General features: G+C 40.8%; 2 protein-coding genes across 4 annotated transcripts in view; one reads left to right on the top strand and one right to left on the bottom strand.

The window, feature by feature from the left end:
• stox2a (storkhead box 2a) overlaps nucleotides 1-17,727 on the top strand; it is a 35,862-nt gene extending 18,135 nt beyond the window's left edge. The window contains exons 1-4 of one of the 2 annotated variants that reach the window (XM_061718803.1): nucleotides 3,534-5,101; nucleotides 6,585-6,737; nucleotides 9,094-11,638; nucleotides 16,825-17,727. In XM_061718803.1, coding sequence (XP_061574787.1) covers nucleotides 4,930-5,101; nucleotides 6,585-6,737; nucleotides 9,094-11,638; nucleotides 16,825-17,026 — 3,072 coding nt within the window. In that variant the 5' untranslated portion in view covers nucleotides 3,534-4,929 and the 3' untranslated portion in view covers nucleotides 17,027-17,727. Of the gene's footprint in view, nucleotides 1-3,533; nucleotides 5,102-6,584; nucleotides 6,738-9,093; nucleotides 11,639-16,824 lie in introns of those variants that run through there. The other variant, XM_061718795.1, reaches the window with a different exon arrangement.
• Nucleotides 17,728-23,246: 5,519 nt separating this feature from the next.
• tll1 (tolloid-like 1) overlaps nucleotides 23,247-26,083 on the bottom strand; it is a 69,073-nt gene continuing 66,236 nt past the window's right edge. For both annotated transcript variants that reach the window (XM_061718771.1, XM_061718780.1), the window contains exon 22: nucleotides 23,247-25,247. In XM_061718771.1, coding sequence (XP_061574755.1) covers nucleotides 25,113-25,247 — 135 coding nt within the window. In that variant the 3' untranslated portion in view covers nucleotides 23,247-25,112. The remainder of the gene's footprint in view (nucleotides 25,248-26,083) is intronic.

Raw genomic sequence — 26,083 nt, 5'->3', positions numbered from 1 at the left:
GGCACACGATTGGGCATGCTGGGACTGTTGACCACTTCAAAAGAACATTTTACTGTAAAAGTAGAAAAAAAATCATTATATCACTTACTGAATACAGTAAGTATTCAATAAGTGATATAAGAACTGATATAAGAGTGATATAAGAACTCTCGCAAGTTATTGGAGAGTTCTTTCAATACCAAAGCTTTCTCCCAGGCGTTTCCATTACAAGATCCATTACGGCGCTAATTTAAAAAAAACTCATGAATATCGAATAAACCTTTTTACGCTTCCAGGAGCTGATTTTTCAGGTGATTCGATAATCCACTTATTTGCGAAAGTGTAGCCTTATGGAAACACTATTTGCAAATTTCCACATCTCTGGCAATGCTGGACGTGACGTACTTTCCAGCTGTTTTTGGCCTCATTATTATGATGTAGTTGTCATGTAACACTACTAAATCATTATATATATCATAAGGGCTTTGCTTCTGAATAATAATTTGCTGCCTTCATCATCTGCCCATTTTCTCAACGGCTGTAGCGGGAATCACAGTTTGTCAAAAGGTAAAGATGTTTTAGTCCATTTTCTTCAACGTTGAGATTTTCTTTTACGTTGTTTTTGGGAGAGGTCCAGCAGACAATATACGCGGAGAGTTACAAGAATAACACTTATTCGTAAAACAGCGATCAATGGAAACACTGAATCCCTCGCAGCGCTACTTTTATTGAACTTTCAAAGATTCAATTTTCTTTTGCGCTAAAGTGTCATGGAAATGCGGCAAACTCTTATTATATAGTTCAGGCAAGTGAGACATCACCAAAGCCATCTTCCCTGTCATTTTGTTCTGTGTCAGATTATCTGATATGTCGAGGTGCCCTGACAGAGTGTTGTGCCCTGGTCAAACGTGTTTTAACAAGGCCACACAGACTGCATGTGCATGTTTGCGTCCTTGCTTCGTTGCAGTTCCAGGCTACTCTGAATGCACAAGCTATAGAGAAAGGCTGGTCTGACTATCATCTTATAAACCATCTTATTCACTGTCAATTTACTCTCGCTGCTACTCTTCCGTCACAGATAACTGCACACACTCTTTTTCAACCTGTCTGTACTCTTCTTAACTTTTTTCCTTGCTGAAACTGTCAACAATTCTTCTTCACTTACCGTATTTTCTACACTATAAGGCGCATTTAAAATCCTTAATTTTTCTCAAAAATCGGCAGTACGCCCTATAATCAGGTGCGCCTTACGTATGAATTTTCTTGTGCTTACTGACCTCGAACCAATTTTATGTGGTACACTGCTCTCAAAAGTCAGTATGACTTTGGTAAGCGATAAAGCCGCTTCTCTTGACTGCCTGTCGGCCCATTTAGCTGACACATTAAAGTCAGTCCTTGGTTGAATACGGGTTGCAATGTCAGACAACATTAGATAACTAATTATGTAGCGCTGGCAAGCAAACACCATCCAACATCTAGTCAATGTTACCTTACTGTAATTAGACGTCAAGCCAACGTTAGCTTTTTAGCGTAAACCCAATTTTCAAATCTATATCATAACGCAATTATAATCAAATGTTGAAATACAATGTTGCTCCAACCTAACACTAACTTCAGGTGTCCGCTATCGCTGGCAACGATAAACCAATCAGAGAACAGGACGTAGTACTATGCTTACCTCCTCCAGTTTTATTTGTGGATTCGTGGAAGACGAATTATTTAAAATGTGTGTATTTTTCTGTATTAGTTACAACTGAACAATATTCTGAGTTATTGTGAATGAGTTGAATAAAGTTGGACTTACCAGACTGTTTTGTTTCACTTTATACATGTTTTACCATGTAACTTATAACTCGGTGCACTTTATGTATGAAAATAGACCCGTTCATTTGATGTTGCGCTTTATAATGCGGTGCGCCTAATGGTCCGCAAAGCGAGGTAAGCGTATATCTCCATCTCTTCAGGCTTTCTTACACCTGCTCCCTACTCTCTCCTCAGATCACTATGTCATCTGCAAACATCACAGTCCTATCTGACTTCAGCTGTCACAGGGTACTCCACAATAAAAAAAAAAAAAAAACTATTCAGAATGTGCAATATCAATATTGCAAAAGCAAAAAAATATCACAATACTTGGTTCTCTTTGCTTGCATTCATGTTCTGAATGTTAATAATACATTTGGCCAATCAATTTATTAATTTATTTCAAAAATATGTTTTTCCATAATTGTTGATCTTTACTTATATTTTAAAGGAGCATAAAGATGTTCCACTATATAAGACCATTCCTTGACATGGCGTTCTATGATGACTATGCAGGGACTGCATTAATTAATGGCATGCTGGACGTGGTACAATATTTAATTTTACTGTAGGGATTAAAAAGTATTTTTTAAATTAATTTAATAAAATTCTACTACTTTTGAAATACTGTTGAGCTATTTCTGCGCTCCGATAGAGACCGTGCTGGGGATTTTGTCCTAAAAGTTAAAAAATAAAACTGCAGAGAGGATCTGAAAATTCTCTAAATCTAAATACAAAATCAAAATATGAGCATCAGTTCTAAGTGCACTATTCTGTATATGCTTTACATGTGCCACAAATAGTGTATTTTAAATCTGTTAAAGACATTGATTGCAGCGGATGCCACCCCTCAACACCAAATGGTTGCATTTAAACCTCTACATTTTTGGATAGTTACAAAAGTAAGAAATTGTTGATACACGTATTTATCTGAATGTTTTGCTGTTAGTTATTTGTAACTCCAAGTATAAATGTGGGTTATAGTGAACAGATTCAAGGTGCTGAAATATCTTTAGATATACTTAAATATCTTAATATTTGGACAGGGGAATAAATGGTCTATGTGTCGTCTGTCGACTTTCTATTTTGAGTAACTGGCTCTTTAAGGGAACAGCACTTAAAGGTAACAGCTATGAGATCATCGGCTTGCGTCGTCATGGCAACAAAGGCTGTTGCAGCACTACTGAGAAATAAAATGGCTGGCGTGGTGTCGCTCTGCCTCCTCCTCCTCCTCCTTCCCCTCCTCTTCTCTTTCTTTTTGATATCAGTGAACTGGAGCAGATTGGTTGTGACACCATCCTCCCTCTGCCCATGCTCCGTCCTGCCCTCTCACTTTGCTCCTTATTCTGTCCCTCCAACCGTCCATTCACACTTCACACATGTGAGTCAGCAGGAGTTTGTTGGAAGCTTTGACTTTTTCTTTGCTACTTGCAGGGCCACACAGTTTTGGTCACTGAATCCACTGGTGGAAATCACAGATGAGAGGGAGGCAAAACCAGCAGCCTTAAAACGATTCCCATTGGTTGCAGGTTTTGTCTTACAGTCAGGTGAGACACAAAAAAGAGGAAGGATGGTTTTTAAAGGGGCCCTCATCCTTCTAGAGTAGAGCCACTGATACAGAGGAGGAGAGGTAACAAGAAGAGGAAGGAGAGTTAAGGATATAGATTTAGCCAAAGATCGAGAGTTCTTGCCTGGACATCATCTGAGGTCTGAATATTTTTTTTAAATTATTTTTCCTGTGTGTATGTGTGTGCGTGTGTGTGTGTGTGTGTGTTTTTCGATCTGTTGATATTTGCTCTCCTCTGCCTTATGTATGTCCTCGATCTCTCTCCCTTGCATCCTCTCCTCCCCTCCCCTTAGCCTCAATCACCCAGACACAGACGCATGCATGCTCACGCAGAATCGCGCGCAGCAGGCGGATGCGCACATACATACTCTCTCCCTCTCCCTCACTCACTCTCTCTCACACTCTCACACTCGCACACACACACACACACACACACACACACACATACACACACACACACACACACACATACACACACATACTCACACACCCTTCCTGGAGGTGCTGGGAGCAGCTGCAGCATTAGCGTTGAAAGAGATTTGCCGTTGACTGGAGTTTGCATCCCCCCCTCCCCTCACGCTAATGAATGGATGCTACGGCGATCAGCTCGGGAGCTTCTTCTGCTGGATTGCGGGAAACTGTGGATATCTGTTCTTGAATTTATTTAATTATTTCTATGCTCTCCATTTTTTTCTCCCCACCCTCTGCTGGTGTGCTGTTGTCGAAAGGACGATGGGGTCTTGTTCTTGATCGGATAAAGATGGAGGTGAACGTGGCGTCTCCAGTGCTTGGCATACTATTGAGGTTTCACTGCCCCTTGGGGTGAATGGAGCTTCTATTTCTGTTCCTTTTTTAAGCGGGGTCTTTTGTTTTATGGGGGTCGGCCGAGCACTCCTGTGGTGAATTGAGCTATTGTCGAAGACTGGGCCTCTTAAGCTTAGAATCTGTGACCAACCATCCATCTCCTGCTTTCCTCCCCCCTGTTGCCTGCTACTGAAAAGGGACAAGCAGATCCCAACAGCTCCACTGAAACCTTTTCTCACCGTCCTCCTTGCTTCCAATGCCCCATTTCCCTCATCTCTACCCCTGCCCCCCCACCTCTCTCCTGCTCCCTCCTCCCACATCAGAGTGGCTACGTAATGTGCCTCCCTACGCATGCAAATGGGGATGCTACAAATGGTGGCTGGGACTGATGTCGATGAAAGGGTGATGCCTCGCGCAATCACCTGCACCTCTGCCACCACTGCCATCACTCCAGATCAGCCTGGGAGAGTCCAGCAGCCGATGACAACCACTCACAGTTCGAACACGGTCGTTTGTAGCTTGCTCGTGGATGTAAATGAGACGTGTGAATGTGTGTGAAGGTGCACACTGGTTCCTGCCATGTCTGGTGTGTGATCGCTCTAGCGGGACGTTCTCACTGATGCGGGGGAGGCACTGAGCCTGAGGTTGGTCGACCTCCCCCTTCCCCACCTCCCTTTTTCCTTCCCCCTCCTCCCCATTCCACCAATCCCTCCCACCCCCACCACCTTATCCCAGAGGCCCCCGGGGATTGAAGGCCATCTGGTAAAGGGGTCACGATGAAGAAGACCCGCAGCAGCAATTTGCGGCGGGCCTGGCCCAGCTCTGAGCTTCCCGAACGGCCGCTGGAGCACAATCTCTCCCGTAGTGAGAAAGACATCCGTGTGCAGAAGCAGCATCTTCCTCCTCCTCCGCATTTCTCTCCGTCCCCGCCAAGTTATCGTGCGCCAGGTGAGTCTGACACTCCCCCCTGTCAGAAGCTCCACCCTCTCTCTGCAAGGATGCTCAGAGTTAAAAAAGACCTGCTTTAATGTGGCATTCACAGTGGATGAAATTGTTGTCAAGTGGGACATGTTTATAGTATCTGTTTTTTTCTCACTTTTCTGATGTGTGTGGATTAACGTAAAAAGAAATATCAAAAATGATTTGCTGAAAAATGCTCTTGTATCTCAGGCCCTGGTGGTTTTTGATATGCATCTCAGTGTGTGGTTTCCTTATCTCATGACATACTTCAGCATCTCCTTCACTTATCCATTAACTAGTTGTAGAAAATTACAAAAAATGTACAACTGGCAAGTCTGGTGGATTACAGTTATCTGAATATTCAACAGTTTCATCGCCTGCAAGCCACATTTTGTGACTAACTCATGTTTGGTGTACTCTCAGATTACATAAGAGCCTCATTGTCATCTCAGTGAAGCACTCAGACAAACCAAATTCAGGCTGCCCATTTCATTACAAATGTTTACCTTTTTCTCTGTCCTTCATTGTACTTCAACAAATGCCACTGGATTCTGTTGAAAAAGCAGAGGCAAGATTCTTTTGCTTTTGCAGATTTGCCGATAGAGCCGGCTTTGCTTGTGTTTAATATAAACCATGTAAAGCCCCAAACAGCCACATAAAGCTTAGGGGGCTGTGATACTGAGCAGAGATAACGTCATCGCGTTGCTTAGCTGACCATTCGGCCGAGTTTGCCGAAGAGAGAGAGCTATGTCCACATTTCAACCAAATTAAAACAGCTATGACTGTGAAATGGTAGAAATTTGAACTTAAAAGCAGTGATAGCTGTCATAATAATGTTGTATAATGTCCATTCAAAATTAAACATAGAGGCCTTGATATTAGAGTTTCTGCATGTCTCGTGTGATTCTCAGATGTAGGTCAGAGGACAGGGTCACTACAGCACAGATGCTGCAGTGGTGCATTCAGTGTGTTGCTTTACAACCTTCCAGCAGGACAGATGTTTGCTCTCAGAGGGGGTTGTTGAAGCCGGGCATTCTGGTTGTCAGATGATCTCATCATTCACTACTGCCGAATGTAAAGCTAGCTTACAGCAGCTGAGAATTTTTGTGTGTCAGCTCTCAACATGGTACTAATTTCATTAATATGTAGTTAAATATCAAATATACTGGACTTGAAGGACTGCTTAATCTTTGCCGTCTCTGACATGATGTGAATTGGATGAGAGGCTGCAAAGATTCAGGTGATCTCATGCTGGTTTCCAGCTGCTCCTGCAGCAGCTGCCTCGCTTGCTAACCCATGAGAAACAGCAGCAGCGAGAGGCTAAGGAAGCACAGAGAGGAGGGAGGAGCCGTTCGTTCCAGGCAGCATGCACACTGCTGCTGTTTAACCATTACATCATAGCTTCACACGCTGTCCCTGCTGTTCATTCATGATCTCACAATTGTGCGTGTGCCTTCTGCTCCTCCCGCAGGTGATGTGTCTCCGATCAGTATGTCACCTATCAGCCAGTCACAGTTCATCCCGCTGGGGGAAATCTTGTGCTTGGCCATTTCTTCTATGAACTCAGCCCACAAGCCTGTCAACCAGGAGGCACTGGTGGAGCACCTCACTGCCAGCTTTCCAGGTAAACCCCCTTGCTGATTCCTAACTTCAGACTTGCTAAATAACGCACAAAGATTTTCATCCACAAAATGTTTTAACACATGATATATTGTCTTCTAAGAATAACTAACTTCACACATATGACATATTTATTTGTACCCCTGCCTTTCGCCTGTAAGGAGCTGGGATAGGCTCCATGACCCTGTGGGATTAAGGGAGTATAGACAATGGGTGGATAGGTGGAATTTTATATACAAGCATGGTTTGTTATTTGATCACTGATATCGGTGTCAGATTGATCTTCCTCTTGATAAATTCTCCGTAGTTTATTCAGCAATGATTCTGACATTTATTTTGACTGTTATTTCTCTCCAGACAGTTTTAACCCAAGATAGTTCATGTTTTTTCTCGCCAGCTTAATTTTGTTTGTTATTGTACATCCGTTTTTGCATTTCAAGCCTGCAATACATTCAAAAAATTGGGACAGTAAAGCTTTTATGTGTAATGTTGCCATTCCTTCTCACAACCCTTCAAGGCATTCTTGTATTAAAGATACCAAGCATTACAGTCTAAGAGCAGGAGTTTTTTTTTTTTTTTTTTCAAAATTCACCAAACATTCTTTGTTGGGGGACATGTCAGTACTCCATGAAATCCAGTTCAATACCTGTATGCTCTTGTTCCTTGGCCATGCATCTTTTTTGAGTTTTGTCTTGTCATGTTGAAAAATGGATGAGCTTCTCAGGCAAAAGATTTTGTCTTTAAGGCAGCAGATGCTGCTCTAATATTTCAATGTACTTTATTTTGCATTAATGCTGCCATCACAGAAATGTAAGTGATACTTGTTAGGGGCACCGATACACAACCCCATACTATCACAGAGCCTGGATTTTTGACCACCCAGACTGTTAACATTCTGGGTGGTCCTTTTTGCCTCGGGTCAAGAGAACACAGCACCTAAATCTCCCAAAAACGTAGGAAAAAACTGAATTAAAAAAAGATCTGATTCTTTTAAGCATAGTGCACATTACCCCTGTGTGATGTTCTTGAGCCTAGAGACCTGGAGGCAGCCTCAGGTCAAAACTAACATAAGGCTTCTTTTTTTTAGCACAGCAAAGTTTTAAGCATCACATATAAATGTAATTCTGTATTGTATTGCTTGACAAAGGTTTTATCGAGATAATCCCTTGCCTATGTGGTTATGTCAGCTATTTATGAATGATGGCTCTTCATGCACTGCCATTGGTTGGTTTAGAGATCACAGTCGTCCAGCTTAAGCTTGCACCTTTGACCTTTACACAATGAAATTGCTCTAGATTCTTTAGTTTGTTTAATAATATGCACTGTAGAAAGATAAATAGACAATTCCTTCAAATATTATCTTTAAGAATCTTGTTTAAAACATCTTGATTAATTCTCACGTATTTGTTTGACATATCCTCTGCCGTTTATTGCTCCTCGAAGACAGCCTTTCACGAAAATTGCTGTTTTTATATGAAAATATCATTAGAATCATATGTTGACATAACATTTTTGAAGTAACTTTTTTGTCTCTGAGCTTCATATTGGCAATAAATTGACCCCACAATAATTTTTTCTGGTGCCAGGCTGGTAATGCAAAAATGGATGTACTATACTAAATGATTGACACGTTGACAATAGTGTCATGCTGTGGTCATACTGTCTGAAAATAATAAACTACAAGAAAATCAATTACTTTTTCAGTTTTTTTTTTGTTTTCAGTTTCCATATTATCACAACATTTTCTGATTAGGGGTTTCACACAAAAATGCTGATTCTGTTTTCCGAATATGAGATAAGAATATAAGATAAAAATTGAGAGTATGAAATAATTATTCCGTCTTATGTCATCAGCAGTTAAATATAAATATTAGACTGTTCCTCTTATAAAACAAATGCAATGGTAACATTACATGTGAGTCTGGGAGCTATGGGAATTCTGGTAGATATTTTTCACTTATTTCTGATATTCTATGGACAAATTATTAACAAATTGTTTACAGTTATATTCAGCACCTTTTTGAATATGTTTCTATGGAAATGTAACATTGAACCTTGTCACATTTTGGGTGAAACAAATTAGCTAATAATATATGACTTTATAACTGACATAATAATTATTCAAAATAGCATTGACGAGTGCTAAACGTACATGAACCTCACAGACATGTAGTCAATTCACATGTCGTTAATTGACAGGCATTTGTCAGGCCATTTATGCTTTAAGTTTTTAAAATGATACGCTTCCATGTTCCATGTTTCTTAGTTTGTTGTCCCTTTGTGCTTGTTCTGTATTTGAGTGGTTGCATATAAACTGCAGAGTGAAACATTAAACTGTTTCTCATATGTGTTTCCTACAGGCGTGCCTACACCCAGCTCAGAGGTTCTGAGACACACTCTAAACATGCTGGTCCGGGAGAGGAAGATATATCCAACTCCAGAGGGCTACTTCATCGTCACTCCTCAGACCTACTTTATTACTCCGTCACTCATCAGATCAAACAACAAATGGTATCACCTGGAAGATCGGCTGCCGGACCGTCAGCAGCAGCAACAGCAGCAGCAGCAGCAACAGCAGCAGCAGCAACAGCAACCTCAACATTGCACTTCACCTCAGTCTGGCAGTGTTACACCATCCACACCTGGATGCCTGAGAGAAAGACCTCCTCGCAAGAATCACAATGACTCATACAACTCTTATCGCGAAGACCCATCCAGACTGCATGCCCCTGCGCTCCAAAGTAAGCCACCCAAAGAGCACAAGGGAGAATCCTATCAAAGCAAGCCACCCAAGGATCACAATGGTGGGGAGCCCGTACCGAGCACGTCAGCCAAGGAGCACCGAGGAGAGCCGCCGTCATACCCCTATCCTCCAGCTCCCACATCCCCTACTGTCCAGCAACTGGTGTCTCAAGATCAAGCTGATAAGAGCAAAAGCATCAATTCCTTCCCTTATAAAACAGACACGCTGACCAAAAAGAAAGAAGGAGGGAGTGGTGGTGGAAATGGCGAGAAGCAATCCAAACGGTTTGGACTCAGGCTTTTCAGACTGAGTTTCAAGAAAGACAAAATGAGGCAGCTTGCCACCTTTTCAGCCCAGTTTCCCCCAGAAGAGTGGCCGCTCAATGATGAGGATGTCCCAACCACGCCCATTCCCCGTGAAGTGGAGATGGAGATAATTCGCAGAATCAATCCTGACCTAACAGTGGAGAATGTTGCACGGCATACAGCCGTGATGAAGAGGCTAGAGGAAGAGCGAACACAGAAAAACAAGGCAGGGTCCTCTGCTCAGCACAGCGCACGCAGCAGGAGGGGTAGAGGCCACAGGAGAGCTCCACATGGTAAGTCGCGCTCTCACAGCAAACCCCGCACGTCCAGAGGAGACCCATCTGAGGGCTCAAACTGGGATCTGGTGTTTATGGAAAGGGATTACCGCTTCTTTAGCCACTCGTTAGTTCGCTCGCCTCGGGAAGCTATGTACACACTAGAGCGCAGACGAAGTGGAGGAGCGACATATCTGGTCCACAGCAATCCCAATATTACTGAATCATACTGCCCTGTTACCCCTGAGTGGGATGTGTCTGGAGAGCTAGCAAAGAGACGGACAGAGATGCCCTTTCCAGAGCCTTCACGTGGAACATGCCAGTCCAGAGTGCAAAGAAGTCACAGTCACAATCAGGACAGGAAATCGCGGCATGAGAGATCAGATCAAGCTAAAGAACGATCTCGGTCCATGGACAACTCTCTCAAGGGCCCATCACTTGGTGCGCCAGAAGACTTTGAACCCAGTCTGGAGGAGCGCAGTCATTACTACACTGATGATGGCACCTTGCGGGCCACGCAGAAGACCTCCCATTACTCAAGGATTATGTTCTCTGCTGCTAAGTTCCACTCTGACTTTAATGTGCCTGATTTGGGGAAAGGGAGTTTGGAAGAGTCAAGGATCCGCAGTACGATGGAGAGGAACAAAAGCAGAGACAGCTTGCCGACGTACAATGAGTTAATGGGACTTTCTCCTAAGCCCTCAACAGATGAGTACTTCCAGTGCAATACATCAAATGAAACAATCCTTACTGCCCCTTCGCCTCAGGCAAAATCAGAATATGACACATTAACCTCATCAGGGGGACTCCGAAAGGGCTCCCCAGCTGACCGACAAACGCCTCACCTCACCTCCTCTCATACAGTGGAGTACAAAGAGGACTTGTCGGCAGCGAAGGGACAGAGTGGCTCTGCACGACTGACACCAAGCCAAACACCAGAGCCGGTGCAAAATGCCCGTTTGACGCCACATCAACACAATGTAGATCCTGGAGGGGGAGGAGGCAGTATAGTGATCAAGAGGAAAGAGATATTCAGCAAGGACACTTTGTTCAAACCTCCACATAATGCCTTGTCCACTGGCTTTGTGGACAGCAGCTACACCAAGTCTGGCACATTGCGGAAAGCCTCACATGCCAAATCAACAGAGGCCCTAGACAATCCTGAGCCCCAGCAGCCTTCCAATTCAGCCACTTCCTCAACGTCACCTGCAGTTTTACAGAGCTGCTTAGAGCCAACGGTCCCCTCCGCCTCCTTTGACTATTATAATGTATCAGATGATGAGGAGGAAGAAGAGGTAGAGGAGGACTCGCACAAAGAGTTGGTGACGGCAGAGGACAACAAAGACCATGTGGAAGGGGGTGGTAATGGTGGAGGCACTGGTGGTGGTGGTGAGGGCACCATGCAGTGGCTGCTGGAACGGGATAAGGACCGTGATCTGCAGCGGAAGCTGGAGACCAATCTGACCCTACTCAGCCCTAAGGAGACGGAGAACAACAGCAGCCAGAAGTCAGCCCACTCTGCCCGTTTGGACAGCATGGACAGCAGCAGTGTCACGGTGGACAGTGGATTCAACTCTCCCAGGTATGAACTCAAAGAAACTGTATTACAAAAAACTCCAAACCCAGTGTTCTGTTCCTTAGGTACAACTGCTCTGTATATTTTGGATGTTTCCCTGCTCCAACACACCTGATTCAAATGGACAGATCACCTCATCAGCTTGTCGTCAAAGTCTGCACAAGTCTCTTGATGACCTATTATTTGAACCAGCTATGTTAGAGCAGAAAAACATTTAAAACACGTAGCACACTGTTACTTCAGGACCAGAACTGACAAACCTTGTGTTATACTATAGTGTGGCTTTCAGTTTAGAAATTCAGTGAAATAAACTCCAGAGAAATAAAGTTATAAAGTTTAAACTTTTATAAAGTCTTATAATAAAGTCTAAGTGAAAGCTCTCATGGTAGTAACAGGAAACTCTTTAGTGTTAAATAGTCGGTTTATTATCTCTTCATTTTTAATCATTTTTTCATGCTTTCTGACAGCTGTGGATGGTGAGGGTGTGAGATGACTTGACTGTTTGCAGGTCACAGCTTTTTTCCCATCCAGTTTTATCGTAGCCAAAAATTAGTTTTGGGTGTGTAACCTAAGAAAAAAAAGGACCTCTTGTTCGGTGTGTTTTGCACACACTCCATTGCTTACTGCCACAAGACAATCTGTCTTATCAGATTTTAAGGTTTTCATGTTTTCTGTTTTCCATTTGTGCTACACACAAAAGCTCATACCAGTCAGTGCCATATACTCAGACCTACAGGCCAGTTTTAAGGTGTAACAGCAGTCACCAATGACTCTGCTTGTCTCTGTGTAATGGGCTGAGTGTGTGAATGTTTGAAGCTTGCCCGTTAAAGATGGTTACACACAGATGCACTGCTAATATCAAGTACTAAGGAGTATCCCAGGTCCATGTGAGAGAAAAAAACAAAAAACAAACAACCCTCTGGTTAACCAGTTTAGCCATGAAGTAAGCCTTTGGAAAGCCCTTTTTCACCAAAGTTTGTCGCCCAAGTGGCCAATCACATTTACAGATAATGTAATAAAGAATAAGTGTGATACTTTGCAATAGCACCAGTTTCATGATGCAAAGCAACAAATCTGTAGAGCAGCACCTTCATTAATCATGCAGTTTGGTCTCATTGTTCCTTGCAATTTTGTAACTCACAAACAGAGCTGATCAGCTCGGATGGATGGATGGATGGATGGATGGATGGATGGATGGATGGATGGATGGATGGATGGATGGATGGATGGATGGATGGATGGATGGATGGATGGATGGATGGATGGATGGATGGATGGATGGATGGATGGATGGATGGATGGATAGATAGATAGATAGATAGATAGATAGATAGATAGATTACTTTAACATTTTTGAATTAGTTGTGAGTCAACAGTTGTGTTCCCACCTTCAAGCCAGGTGGGGCTGAGGCTTAAATCTTAAATGCACTAATCTGTGGCTTCAGTTTAACGTAGAAAAAACCAAAACATTCATATTCCCACTGCTGTGCTGATAGCCCCACAGTGCCGCCCCTCTGAACTGTCCATAATGTTGTGTCGACTCACATCGCCAATTTGCAGGGGCGCCCATAGTTTGCAGTGGGGTCACAAATGATGGAAATCTTTTGAGAACAAACTGAACTGAATCGCTTACTGAAATGATCCTTTCACTTCACAGTTCAACTGAGCTCAGTTGTGGGCAAAGCAGCAAGCAGAGACTGTATGACACTAAACAAACGTAATTGTTTCTCTGCAAACAAGTGACTTTGGTGAATCAGTACCCCCATGTTCCCTGAGCTAACGGCTGGTGTAGCGGACGGGACTTCACGCAAGATGATTACACCTATAAAGTCACAAACACAAGCACATTCTAGTTCACCTTTTTTTTTAAGACATTTTCTCGAATAACCACAGCTGCATCTACATCAGGGTCAGTGCTGCATTCAGTGAATGTACTAAGGAAGCATTTAATTGAATGTACCAAAAGCCATCAGTGTGAGTCTTCAGTAGATATCAGGGGTTTAAACTGACAGAACAAGTCCAAGAACAGTGCTAAACTTAAAATAATCTACAACCCACATCTAATACTCAGTGAGAAAACTTCTATAAAGCCAACATATTTTGGGTTTTTGGTAAAGCAACAGCTGGAAGGCGAGAATCATGAGCTGAATGACGAACTGTTCAGCTGTTTTTCAGTTCAGCATGTCTGATACAGTCAGAGCTCCGATCAAGTACGCAACGATTCAGTTAACGGATATTTTTAACAAATGCCGTGCCCATTGCTTTGTCCAACCAACCACAAAGATATGATAAAAGTAGCTGGAGTAAATCTAAGACTGAATCCCCTGAATCTGTAACAACAATGTTAATAACTGTTGTAATCGAATCAAGCCTATCATGAGCATAAGGAAGTAAGTAAGAAGAGTCTTAAAATAAGCTGAAGAGTTGCTGAATGATAAAATCCTCCTTTTACTTTGATACCGCCTCCACCCCCATTAAGCCCTGTTTGGTCACTCAGACAAATGAGGCCAGAATCAGGGACCAGGGTTGCCTGGATTGGCTCTGTTAAGCACTGGAAGTGACAACAGGGAAGCAGCTGGCCTGGCTCAGCATCAGTACATTCGGTTTTGGCTAGATATTGATAAGTCTGATTATTTCAAAGATCATTTTAGCTAGATTTCACCATTTTAGGTATGCACTTTCACAAAATTATGCTTTGTTAGACACCGAAACAGGTCATTTTCATATGCTCCCCATAAATCCACATAAAATTCACAATATACCCCTAGTGGTCCATGCAGTGAAATACAGTTCTTTACAGATGGCTCAGATGGTTCAATGTTCATTGCTGAGGAATAACAATGCACTTGGAGTCCATACAATTTAGCTGAATAAAAAAAGTTGAATAAATAGCCTGTTAGGTATTTGGTTTTCCAATGCTAGTTAGCACAGCACATGCAGTCTTTTCTCTCAAAGCAGAGTTCACATTTTTGAACGCACACAAGGCAGATTACTGTTTGAAAAATACTAGGAGGACTTTTGTAATGATGCCATGTTGCAAATGGGCGGAACAAACAGGTGCCAGAAGCCAAATGGAACACGCTCACCTTGTGTCAATCAGAGTTAGCCATGGCTACCAGCTCCTTCTACAGCTGATCCACGCCAGAGGAGGTGCAGGGGTTCTGGCAAACATTTGCAGAACATTGTGTTCCAGATGTAATTTTGGTGGCAAAACAAGAAATGACTGCTGTGTTTAGGCGAGACTAGGTTAGTACAAACTGCTGATTGCTTTACTAAGCAATTTATAGTATATTGATGACTGATGAGGAAGTAACAATAGCTAGTCATTGTATAAGCCTACTGCTATTCAAAAGCACCATCTCCTCAGTAAGGAAAGTAGCTATTGGTTATCCTAAAAGTTCATACACACTCATTTTCATAATTGGTCATTTATATGTTGGAATTAATGCTGTAGGAGAGAAGAATACGAAAAGAGACAAAAAGGGAGTAAAAAGCAGTCTAAATATTTGAAATGACAATTTAACTTTTGTTTTGTCTTTTTTTATTTATTATTGTCGTAATTCCAGCCCTCCTTCATCCTGTCGATAGGCCATTGCAGCGCCATATAATAATTACATTAATTAGAAAAATGTATTAATGATTGATATTCAGTGACACTGCTGGTGTGGGAGGGACCCATGGTAACACGTGAACAATATGTGCTTCCATGACAGTCTTCACCAATGCCTGAAAATGTTGCTTTATTTGTCACTTTAAAAAAAAAAAAACATTGCTAGAGGAGGTCTGAAAACTTGATAATTATAGCAAAAAAGTTGCTAAGTTGGCAATACTAATCAAAAGGCGATGCTCAATATCAGAAATGTAACATTTTAATATAGTAGTCGATGGAGATTTACCCCCTTTTGGAGCCAGCCCGCGGTGGTCAGTTGATGAATTGCAGTTTTTGTTACTTTTGGGTTGGCCTCAGTATGGAAGTTAGATTATCAGGACTTTTTGTGAAACTCCAACACTCACAACTGAAGTACTGTTCCGATTCAAGGTCCACATCCTAATCAAGAACAGTCTAAATCCAAAAATGTGATCTTGCTCTGTCCATGGTAGCAACGATATACCCAGTAGAGACTTGAGTACACTCGACTACACTAGAGAAGTATCTCAGAATGCATTTTGCATGAATGAGTGGAAATAAAGGGAGAGGAGAAAGCTCACAATAGAAAATGAAATGGTCCCTAGTCCCTTTTCAGTCCTAAGTCTTGTGTTTTGTGTGTCTTTTATGTACAATGAAACTATAGAAATGTGATAGCCTGCCAGATGAATTGTGATCAAGTACACTGCTGTTCCAATAGCAAAAAAAATCCATCTCCCGCCATCCAGAGTACTTTTTCTCAGGTCAAACTTGCAAAATATTAACTGCTAAGTATACCACTCCAAAGTTGCTAAAGTTTCCCAGAGGTATCAGTGGAATTCTGACTATTCCGCATAAGTGCATGGAATCAAATAGGAACAAGGCATACAGTATACAGCCCACTTCGTCTCAATCTCCCCAATAATGCTTCATCCCACACTTCCATCTGCTTCCATCAGTAGACCCTTGTAGCTATTTCAAGAACTGGTCTCTGAAACTTCCTTGCCTTTTTAATGTTACAGCTGGTTTCAATCTTTGTTACACATGTAAGATTGACGTAATACATTTTAGTTCATATGCTAAAAATATGTGTAGGCCTCGTGGATACTGTTTTGGTTCACCGTAGTAGATAATTGCCTCAGAAATACTAGAAATAAACAGTTGCCAGTTATGTAACATATCCAGCGTGCACTGTTTTAAATTATATTGACAGCTCCAGGACTTAAAACTTTGAACTATAAAGTTTTAAGTCCTAATTTTTATGAACTGTTGCAACGCATTGTAAAAACAGACCAATAAAACAACGCTGCTCTGCAAGTGCAGAGGATGGTCTTAATAAATGATCTCTAAACATTTTTAAAACTAGTCATTTTCATATCTTACAAGGGATTTACTGGTTTTATGTCTGTTGTCAATCAACAAAACGTGCTTTAAAGTGGTTTTATAGCTGCATTTTTGTAGGACTGATAGAATTGCACACTGAGTGTGAGCTGTAATCATTTTATGCTTCACAGCAGTCCATGGTATATGTTCAAACCAACCATTTGTTGTTTTCTGTGTTGTGCAGAACACGTGAAAGCCTTGCATCCAACACATCCAGCATTGTGGAAAGCAATAGACGGCAGAATCCAGCGCTGAGCCCAGGCCACATTGGCACCAGCAGTATTGGTCTGCCATTCAGCTTTCGCGCCATCCCAGAACCGCCCACCACTCAGCCTGAGAAACTTCAGAAGTCTTCGAACTGCCTGGCCTCCATCACCAGCGTCTGACAGGCAGCGCAGACTGAGACGGTGAAGGTGGTGGAGGAGAGGAAGTGAGGTGTTTCACCCTTTTTAAACTCACTTTCCTCAGACAAAACATACATAACACACACACACACACACACACACACACACACACACACACACACACACACACACACACACACACACACACACACACACACACACACATCTTCAGACTCCTGAGGATCCATTTCCTGGGACTGTTATTAAAAACAGACATGGCTTCAAGAGACTGTTCCTACAGCATCAAGAACTTAACTGCAAAAAAGAGAAGAACAGAATATCAAGGCCACAGTAGGTGCAGAAACCTACATGAAGGACTTTGATTTTGGTGACATGGACTCAAGTTTGGCTTATATCAAGATTCTTGATTATTGGTATTGGAAAGTAGTAGACAATAGGTTTCAAGTTACATTTGGAAATATAAAAAAAAAACTTTTTATATTGCTTAACAATACATGTCCAATTAAATGTTCTCCTTCCTGAAATAGCGTTGAGTTCTTCAGGACGATTTAATGTATCAGCACAATGTCAAGATAATAAAAATTGATCCTGAGAGCTATGAATGAAAGATAGAAAAAACATAAATCAGCTCAGATTTGTGTACCGCAATGCAAATTATGTATGTATACTCGATACTTTTGATATCCTAATTATTATAATGGTGGTATTAAAGATGCTATGTGACCAAAATGATGTTTGTATGAAATGACCTGCACCTCACTACCAGCACGGACACATGACAGACCACAGGCTCCGTTCATCATCTGATCAAGTGCTTTTGGTCATATCACATGCCCTATGTTTCCCTTTTTTTCCTGCCAAACTTTAAGAGCTTTATATCCACCTACGCAGAAAACAAAAGATTTAGAATTTATTCTTAATTTGGAAATTGGAAATGGAAATTGATGTTGTGAAAATTTGGCAAACTAGTTTCAGGGAATTCATTAACAATAGTTCCTGAGCTGTCAATCATATCACATGATCTTCCTCAGCAAATGGAGTGGATTCAGATAAGATGAGTACATTTCTACAATATCACTATACATTGATATTGCTGCATAAAATGAAAAAAAAAACTAAAAAAAAAACTCAGGGAGCAGGCGTGACGAACAAAACACAGTCAAAAACATCCTGAAGCACTGGGAGTTTCAGAAAAATCCAACCAAAAGTGGACGACACATCCAAGCAAAAGGTATACAAAATGAGATCAGGGAACAACTACGGCTATACTTCGATATGTTTTTTCTCTGGGAAGGTCTTTAACTGAGAACAATAACTGAGAAAAAGCAAACTGGCAGCCCTTATAAGAGCTGTATGACTTCTCCAACGTGTGAATGAAAGGAAACAACATCATTCACTTATGTGGATATATACTTTCTTCATATTTCTAACATATCAACCTTGATAGTAAAGTAACAGATTATATTTTTTTCTTTTACCGGTAGGATATAATGAAGCCTATGGGAAACTACATAAAATTGCATTTGGTGAAGTACTTAAAGCACTTTTTCTGGAATGTGTTCAAAACATACTGAGTTTTACTGCTGCAGAACCACATCACAGCTGAGCGTGGTCGGATTCTCGCTCCAGCGTGGCCATTTTCCCTGAATTGTTTGTTATAAATTAATGATCTCAGGATTTATGCATCCACACTAAAATGGTATGTGAATGTGTCAGTTTGGGCTCAGAGCCTCACTGTTAGTACAGAAAAATGATCAAACTGTTATTTAAAAATATATGTACATATTTCTGTACAGTGACTGGTACTATTAGCTACAGCAATTCAAACATTGGAAAGAAAAATGATCAACTGTGTGCATCTTTGGCTGTTGAAGGGTAGAAGTCCTCCAGCAAAACAAGAAACTTCTCTTGTGTCTCGGAGTATGCCTTGTGTTAACTACGGCCTCATGGATGTATCAAATTAACAACAAAAGATTAGGTCTTTTGTTTTTGGTAAAGGTGCTTTTGAATTATACTTTCTATATTATTCTAAAAATGTATGAATGAGCCCACAAAGTTGTTTTTTGTGCACCTCATTCTCGGTATTTTTGGAACCATTAACTGATTTCTATTCATAGAGGAAGGTGCACCTTCAGGGACTAAATTCCTCATCTAATTCATCTAAAAATGGTTTACATCATTAGACTGTGGTAGGTCGGTTGAGCCGTCCCTTAAACAGGACAGGCTGGTGACGTCAGTCTGGCTGCAGTTCCGTGGTTGAACTCTAGGTGGAAACATGGAGACATGTTTGGGCTTTTACACACTGCTGCAACAACGCTGCAACATCGAGAAACCAGCATGCCAGCATGCAAAGCCCTTACAAACCGACCCAGTCTCACAGTATGGGGTTGGAGAGTTCAAAACATCTTAGATAACATGAACACAGAATGCTGCTCTCATTATAAAACCTTAAAAGAACACCATCACTTTATTTTTAAATACATATTCATTAATGCTGTAAGCGTTCAGCTGAGTCGTAAGCGTTCATCTCTGATAAACCCATGTACAAATTATTCCTTTGTTAGAAGTCTTTGTGTTTGTTTCAGGTTAGACACTTTTTTTAAACGCAGTAAAGCACTGGCCTTTGAAAAGGTAAAACCTGGCTCCCCCTAGTGGCTACTAGGAGGCACAACAGCAGCAAACGTGTTTGTCGTACCAAAGCCCTACAAAACGATCCTATAAACACAAGGGGCTTGTCCTTACGCGTCAAAATGCTGCTGTGTTTAAAATTTGACAAGCTATTTTAGTTGAATATGGAAAATAAAACATTCGCAAGGTGATATGTAGGAGCTGATCATAACAAAACCATGTATTTCTGTAGTTTGATATATTGTGTTGCCACTTTTTTTTCCCCAGCCGGCAATGACAATGATATACATTTTCAAAAATAATTCTAAATGGCTATGTAAGTTTATATTGCAAATATCAACAGAAAATGCCAGATCTGATCAGACAGCTGTTACACGATGGACAGACCTGTGGCAGGATTTGTGCGTGTTGAACGGATATTACATTGTGACCTAAATTGAAAATAACCATGCTTGGTGGAAAAGCTGTATAAAAGAAAAAGAAAAAAAGACATGTAATAGGTAATTCAAAAAAAAGGAGAACAAAAAATTTAAGGAAAAGAAATACAAAAATTCTTAAAGCATTAGAGAAAGCTAAATCTTAAAGAAAAAAAAATAAAATAAATGAATAAATGGTGGAACCTTTCTCAAAAACCAAGAACATGCCCAGATGGCAATAAACGCTTGGCCCAAACATCTGGAGTTCCCTTTAGCTCACATTTTGCCTCAACTGACCGTGGTGTGATTAAATTCAGCCACATATCCATCAAACTCAGCCTAAATCTAAATCATTGTTGGACCACTGGACCACATCTGGTGCTCACAACGCTTGCTGTTCTCCATGTCTAGGCTGGGTTATATTTGGGAACTAGAGCTAGCCCCGGCTCATAACCTAAACACAACTCTTTAACAATCTCCAAAGTGGCTGTAATTATGAATAGTACTCACAGCACAGTTTTCTTCTTTGCTTTAGACAGCAGCAACATACAGTACATTGACGTTTCATCTTTAATTCTCTGCAGGAGCCTTTTTGTGAAGGCACCCCATGTTCCATGTTATGTTATCATACATACTGTGTATATATGTATATATATATATATATATATATATATATATATATATATATATATATATATATATATATATATATATATATATATATATATATATATATATATACATACATACTGTGTATATATATATATATATACACACACACACACACACACACACACACATATATATCTCTTTGTGTGAGCAGTTTTTTAAACACTCCAGCCTGATCCATCCTGTTTTTGCTGGTTGCCCTCTTCAAATGCAGGTCCTTTAGCACAGTGGTCCCCAACCTTTTCTGAACCGCGGACCGGTTTAATGTCTGACAATATTTTCACGGCCCAATCTAAAGGTGTAGCTCGTAAACATCCGGCGCTTCGGACTTTAATGGTAAAAGTTTAACGGCAGTAGAAACTGTGTCTAAAAGACTAAACTAGTGTCAGGAATGCTAAAGTGGAGCCTAACTGACACAAAAGGCACCTGCTGATAAGGATTTGTGCAAATTTTATACCGTATTTATGTCCAGCTTGAGTTGGGTCGCTCATGTATTGTGGTAGCTTTATTGCCAACTGAGCAAGCAGCTGCGTTGGTCTGTATTTAAGTTAAACTTATATGAATGTAGAAAGTCTAACTATTTTATTTTATTTTATTCCGTTATAGCTCTTACGGTGTGTTTGCAGTGTATTTACATCCAAGGAATAAAAACATTGTGAACCATCAGTTTGAGAGTCATCCATCATCACTCGGGGATTCTACAGAAATTATTTTTTAATTAAAAAAAAAAAAAAAAAAATTTTTTTTTTTTTTTTTTTTTTTTCCCCTCTCTCTGTGCGGCCCGGTACCAAATGACCCACGGCCCGGTACCGGGCCGCGGCCCGGGGGTTGGGGACCACTGCTTTAGCAGACGTCTGAGATCAGTATTTTTGTTGTTCCTATAGACTGTGATTCTGGAATAAGATACCTGATGTGGACACAATGGAGCCCCTCTCCCAGCTTGAAGGTCATAACTCTGAGTGTCCCAGTTACCACTCACACCACTGTGGCTTACACCTCCCATATCTTTTCTGTTTCTTTCCAGTTCCTTGACTTTTTTCCTTGTTGACGTTGCTGTAGCTTGGGATTGTTATGGCTATCATTATCACTGCTTTCTTGTGGAGTTTGTCGGCAGCCACAAGGTCTGGTTGGTTCACCATCACCAGTTTATCAGTCTGTATTTGCATGTATATAAACTTCAGTTTCCTCCCACGGTTATGTGTGTTTGATTACCCGCTGATGCTGAGCTGATGAGAGGAGTGATCATGTGCGGTTGGTTGTCTATATGTGTGTCTGCCATGGACAGGTGACCTTCGTCTGAAGACAGCCGGGATAGGCAGCAGCAGGTCCCTGTGACCCCGAATACAAACAATCAGGTATGGATATGGGTTCAATATATAAACTTTTATCCTGTTTGGCACATTTTTTTATCCGGATAATCGTGGACTTTCAAAAAACCAAGAGAAAAACAATGCTAGTATTTAATTTATTCACTTCAAATGGTTCCATCCAAACAAGTAAATAAAAATAAAGATTTAATAGGTGCAATGCCACCCACACAATTGATTAAAGTAGGTTTAAGCTTAAGAAGTAAGAAACACTGAAGTTTAGACCTTCAGTTGGTTAACTATTTAGAGATTACAACCACTTTGGGGGAAGTTCTCGCCCACGATTCTTTGAACAGATGAAACCAAAATGAAACTGTACAGCAATGATCGGATGGATAGTATATGGAGTATAATAAAGAAGGTATTATGACTAAAAGCCCACTGCTATATCTCTCAGATGTCGTAGAAGCAGTATGATGGCGCCCATTGTTGCCAATTAAACTGAGTTATTACAATTTATTGAAAATTGGCTAAAGCTAGTAAAGGTTCAAACTACTTTATTCTCAGATTCAATCTGATTTTGCTGAGAAAAATCCAAAAAAGTCTTACTGTAAATTAAATAGATTAAAAGCTTTTAAAAGGAGTAGTCAGTCAGATGACCACAATTTACATCTGCAAAAACTACTTTGCCCGTGGGGGTAAGTACATTTTTTTGACTAAAGCTATAGCAAAATAGTCACAGTCTTCAATTCTTTTTCAAAGAAGCTGTTTTTTGTTAGATTTTTTTTTTTAACCTAGAAATCAGTTCTAGCAGTGTAACATACATTTCAAGGGAAAACTCAGGACAAAAAGAGTCAAAAATCAGCAACAACTGAACATAGCTGCAGTGATGGCCTCACGCCTGACCTCAAGAGAGGAATTTTCTTAGATTTACCACTTTTGGAAAGCTTTATAATAACTGTTAAAAACATTCCTTAAACTTATAAATAAGTCAACATGATTAATTACTAATTACTGCAATATCTTTGAGGCTCTAAGCAGTTAATGTGATATTTCTGTTCAATGCTTTAAATTAAAGCTCCAAGGACATGTTATAATTGAATAGAATCCACTTTGGTGGTGTGGGGGCCAAATTTAAAGAAATTATTCGGTGTATTTAATTGTACATTCATATTAATCAAAGATAAAATACATTCAATAAAATCTGAAACAAACAAGCAGTTTGAATCTCTGTCTATTTTAATGAATGATGCGGAGGATGTGGCATCAGAGTCTCTGAGCTACAGACACGGATGTGGGGGTGGGGGGGTAAAACAAAAACTAGAGTAGATCAGGATCACCTGGAGCTTGGCACGTACAGCAATGAAAAATTCAACTTGAACAAGGAGAACTTATATACACACACACACACACACACACACACACACACACACACACACACACACACACACACACACACACACACACACACACACACACACACACACACACACACACACACACACACACACACATTTCCCTGTAATCAGCCACAACACACACACTTACACCTTGAAGTCAACACAGAAACAATGCAGCTGATATTGATTCCATTATTGTCCGTTTCTTCCTCTTCATGCTCCAAATACACAATATTCAGATGTTCAAATATGGACAGGAGAATACACTAAGACATGAGGAGGCCATGTGTGTGTGTGAGAGTGTGTATATCTGAGAGCAGCTACAAAAAAGTGTCACAAACACACATGCACTGTTAGACATGACTCCTCGCAAACATACTGCACTTCCCAAGTTATTACTTTTTACAATAAAACCATTCAGTATCTCTAAACAAATGAAATATTCAGCCATAAAACCTTTATAACACTTTGTTGATACAACAGGACACCTGTGCGAGAGCACAGGAGCAGCCTGTGAAAGCATACATTTGGCTCTAAGGCATTATTGTAGTTCCATAGGACTAGAGCTGTGATGCAGCGTGCTGCTCACACGCTGGCTGCATCTCCATTTGGAAACCTTCATTCAGTTTTAGTTTAGCACCATGTTAGTCTCTCCTTCTATCACTCTCTAGCAAGAGACAGTTGTGAAAAATATTCCCTTCTTATATCCACTAATAAACAAAAAAAAAACTCTTTACTGGGGAGGAAGGGAAACAAGAAATATCAGTGAAATACGTTCGTTACAGGATGGTGCAAACTCAAAAAAAAAAAAAAAACACAAATGAAATGCATGGCTTTACATCAACATCACAGATTATTTTGAAACTCTGCATTTTTATTTGTTCTTTTCATTCCACTCCTTAATGGTTTTCTGCAAAAGCTTTAAGCAAAAAAGAAAAGGGGAAAAAAAGAAAAAGGGTAAAGGACAGGCTTGAGCGTTTTGCTTGTTCTTTTCTCCACACACACACAAACACGCACACATACAGTAAACACAATGGGTTTTACAATACAAAGAAATAAAATAATCTGCAGCCGTTCGGAGCTGGGCTGAAGTGGCCAGCCATCAAAGGCAATGAAAATGTCTGTCAGCAGTTTCTTTTGAGTTACTGTGGGTGTAAAGCAGCCGTCCGATAACAGTAAGTCGCACAGTTCAAGGATCGAGAAGTCACAAAAGGCTCTGCACTCCCTTTTTTTTGGATGCATTTTTTAGTTTCTGTAGCATCCATAGTTTATAATTGGGAATATGAGTTTCGTCTTTGTGTGTTTGCATGTCTTTTGCTTTTATTTGTGCAACCATGAGTATCTCCGTAACTGATGTGGATCTCCCGCAGCTTCTCCACAGAGAAACCTGATATGCAGTCATCAAACCCGTCCCGCACGTGAAAAGGGCTCATGCAAACTTCAGCCAAGTTCTTCTCTTGTCATCTTTTCGTGTCCAATCTCAGAATGTGATGACCAGTGTAGAACCATAGAGGGAGACAAATATTCACATTAGAAACCGTCCTCCCTCTGGTAGCAGGCCAACGTCTGCGTCTGTCTGAGGCTCAGAGAAACCGGGATTATCTCTAGTTTTCTCATTGCCGTGGCGACGGTCAGGGTAAGTGGCTGAAGCTGCACGGAGGTCTGATGTCATGGGATGGATCTACGGTCATTTCCTGGCATGAAGATTCTCCTGGAACTTGGTGCTCGTGTAACGGATGTGGAAGCCCTTTTTGCTGATTGTGTCGTCACTATGGAAACGGATCAGCATAACATCTCCAGGCGAGTAAATCCCCTCTCTGGGCTGAAGTTGGGAAGACAGAAGGAGACACATGAAAGGATGATATCAGTGGATTTTGCCTGTTTTATCAAACTTATTTCATATCACACTCCGATGAAGGTTTTGATTCCCCTAAAATGGTTTAAAGTGAAATATCTCAAGTGCAGGACAGAATCTTTTATTAACAATCATTTTAATGAACTTGGAGACTGGCAAACAGGATGAACTAAAATCATGACTGTGTTAAGATTAGTTCATAGCATTAATGTGCAATGGCATGTTTTCATTATAAAACCATTCATTTCAACTAAACCTTGGTAGTTAGTTCAACACAGCAAAGCAACCTTTTTAAGGGTGTTCCACATAATGATTTGAGAGGGGTTTTTATGTCAGATACCCTTCCTGAATATTTTCCACATTTATCTGTACTTGAGAACCATAATTCTCCTTCCATCCTTCCATCCAGATTCTGAAGATTCGTCATTCCTAAACAGTCATGTCAGGTGGAGCTGAGGAAGCCCTCTGGATGGAAGGGGAAATGTCTTCAAGAAACAAGAAAACCAAATCAGTTTGCCTTGATTCAAACCCTTGAGAAGTAGAATAAAGGTTCTGGGGTCCAGATAAATGCGGAAGGTTGTATCGGACATAAAAACAGGGTAAACTCTTGTTTTAAACCCAAGTTTTAAATTACATATTTTACAGTATGAACTGGATAGTTCTGATTACTAACAATAAGAGAGAAAATGGAAAAAGAATGAATAAAAACTGGATGGCCACCAGGAGTGTTCCATCAATGTGAACCATCAAAGTGCTATCATTTACTCAAAAGGTGTAAAAAAAAATTGTTAGCACAGATGGAA

The sequence above is a fragment of the Cololabis saira genome, chromosome 1 (genome assembly GCF_033807715.1).
Source record: "Cololabis saira isolate AMF1-May2022 chromosome 1, fColSai1.1, whole genome shotgun sequence".
NCBI lineage: Eukaryota > Metazoa > Chordata > Actinopteri > Beloniformes > Belonidae > Cololabis > Cololabis saira.
The sequence above is the reverse complement of the archived record's forward strand: the minus strand, read 5'-3'. Positions and strand labels throughout refer to the sequence as shown.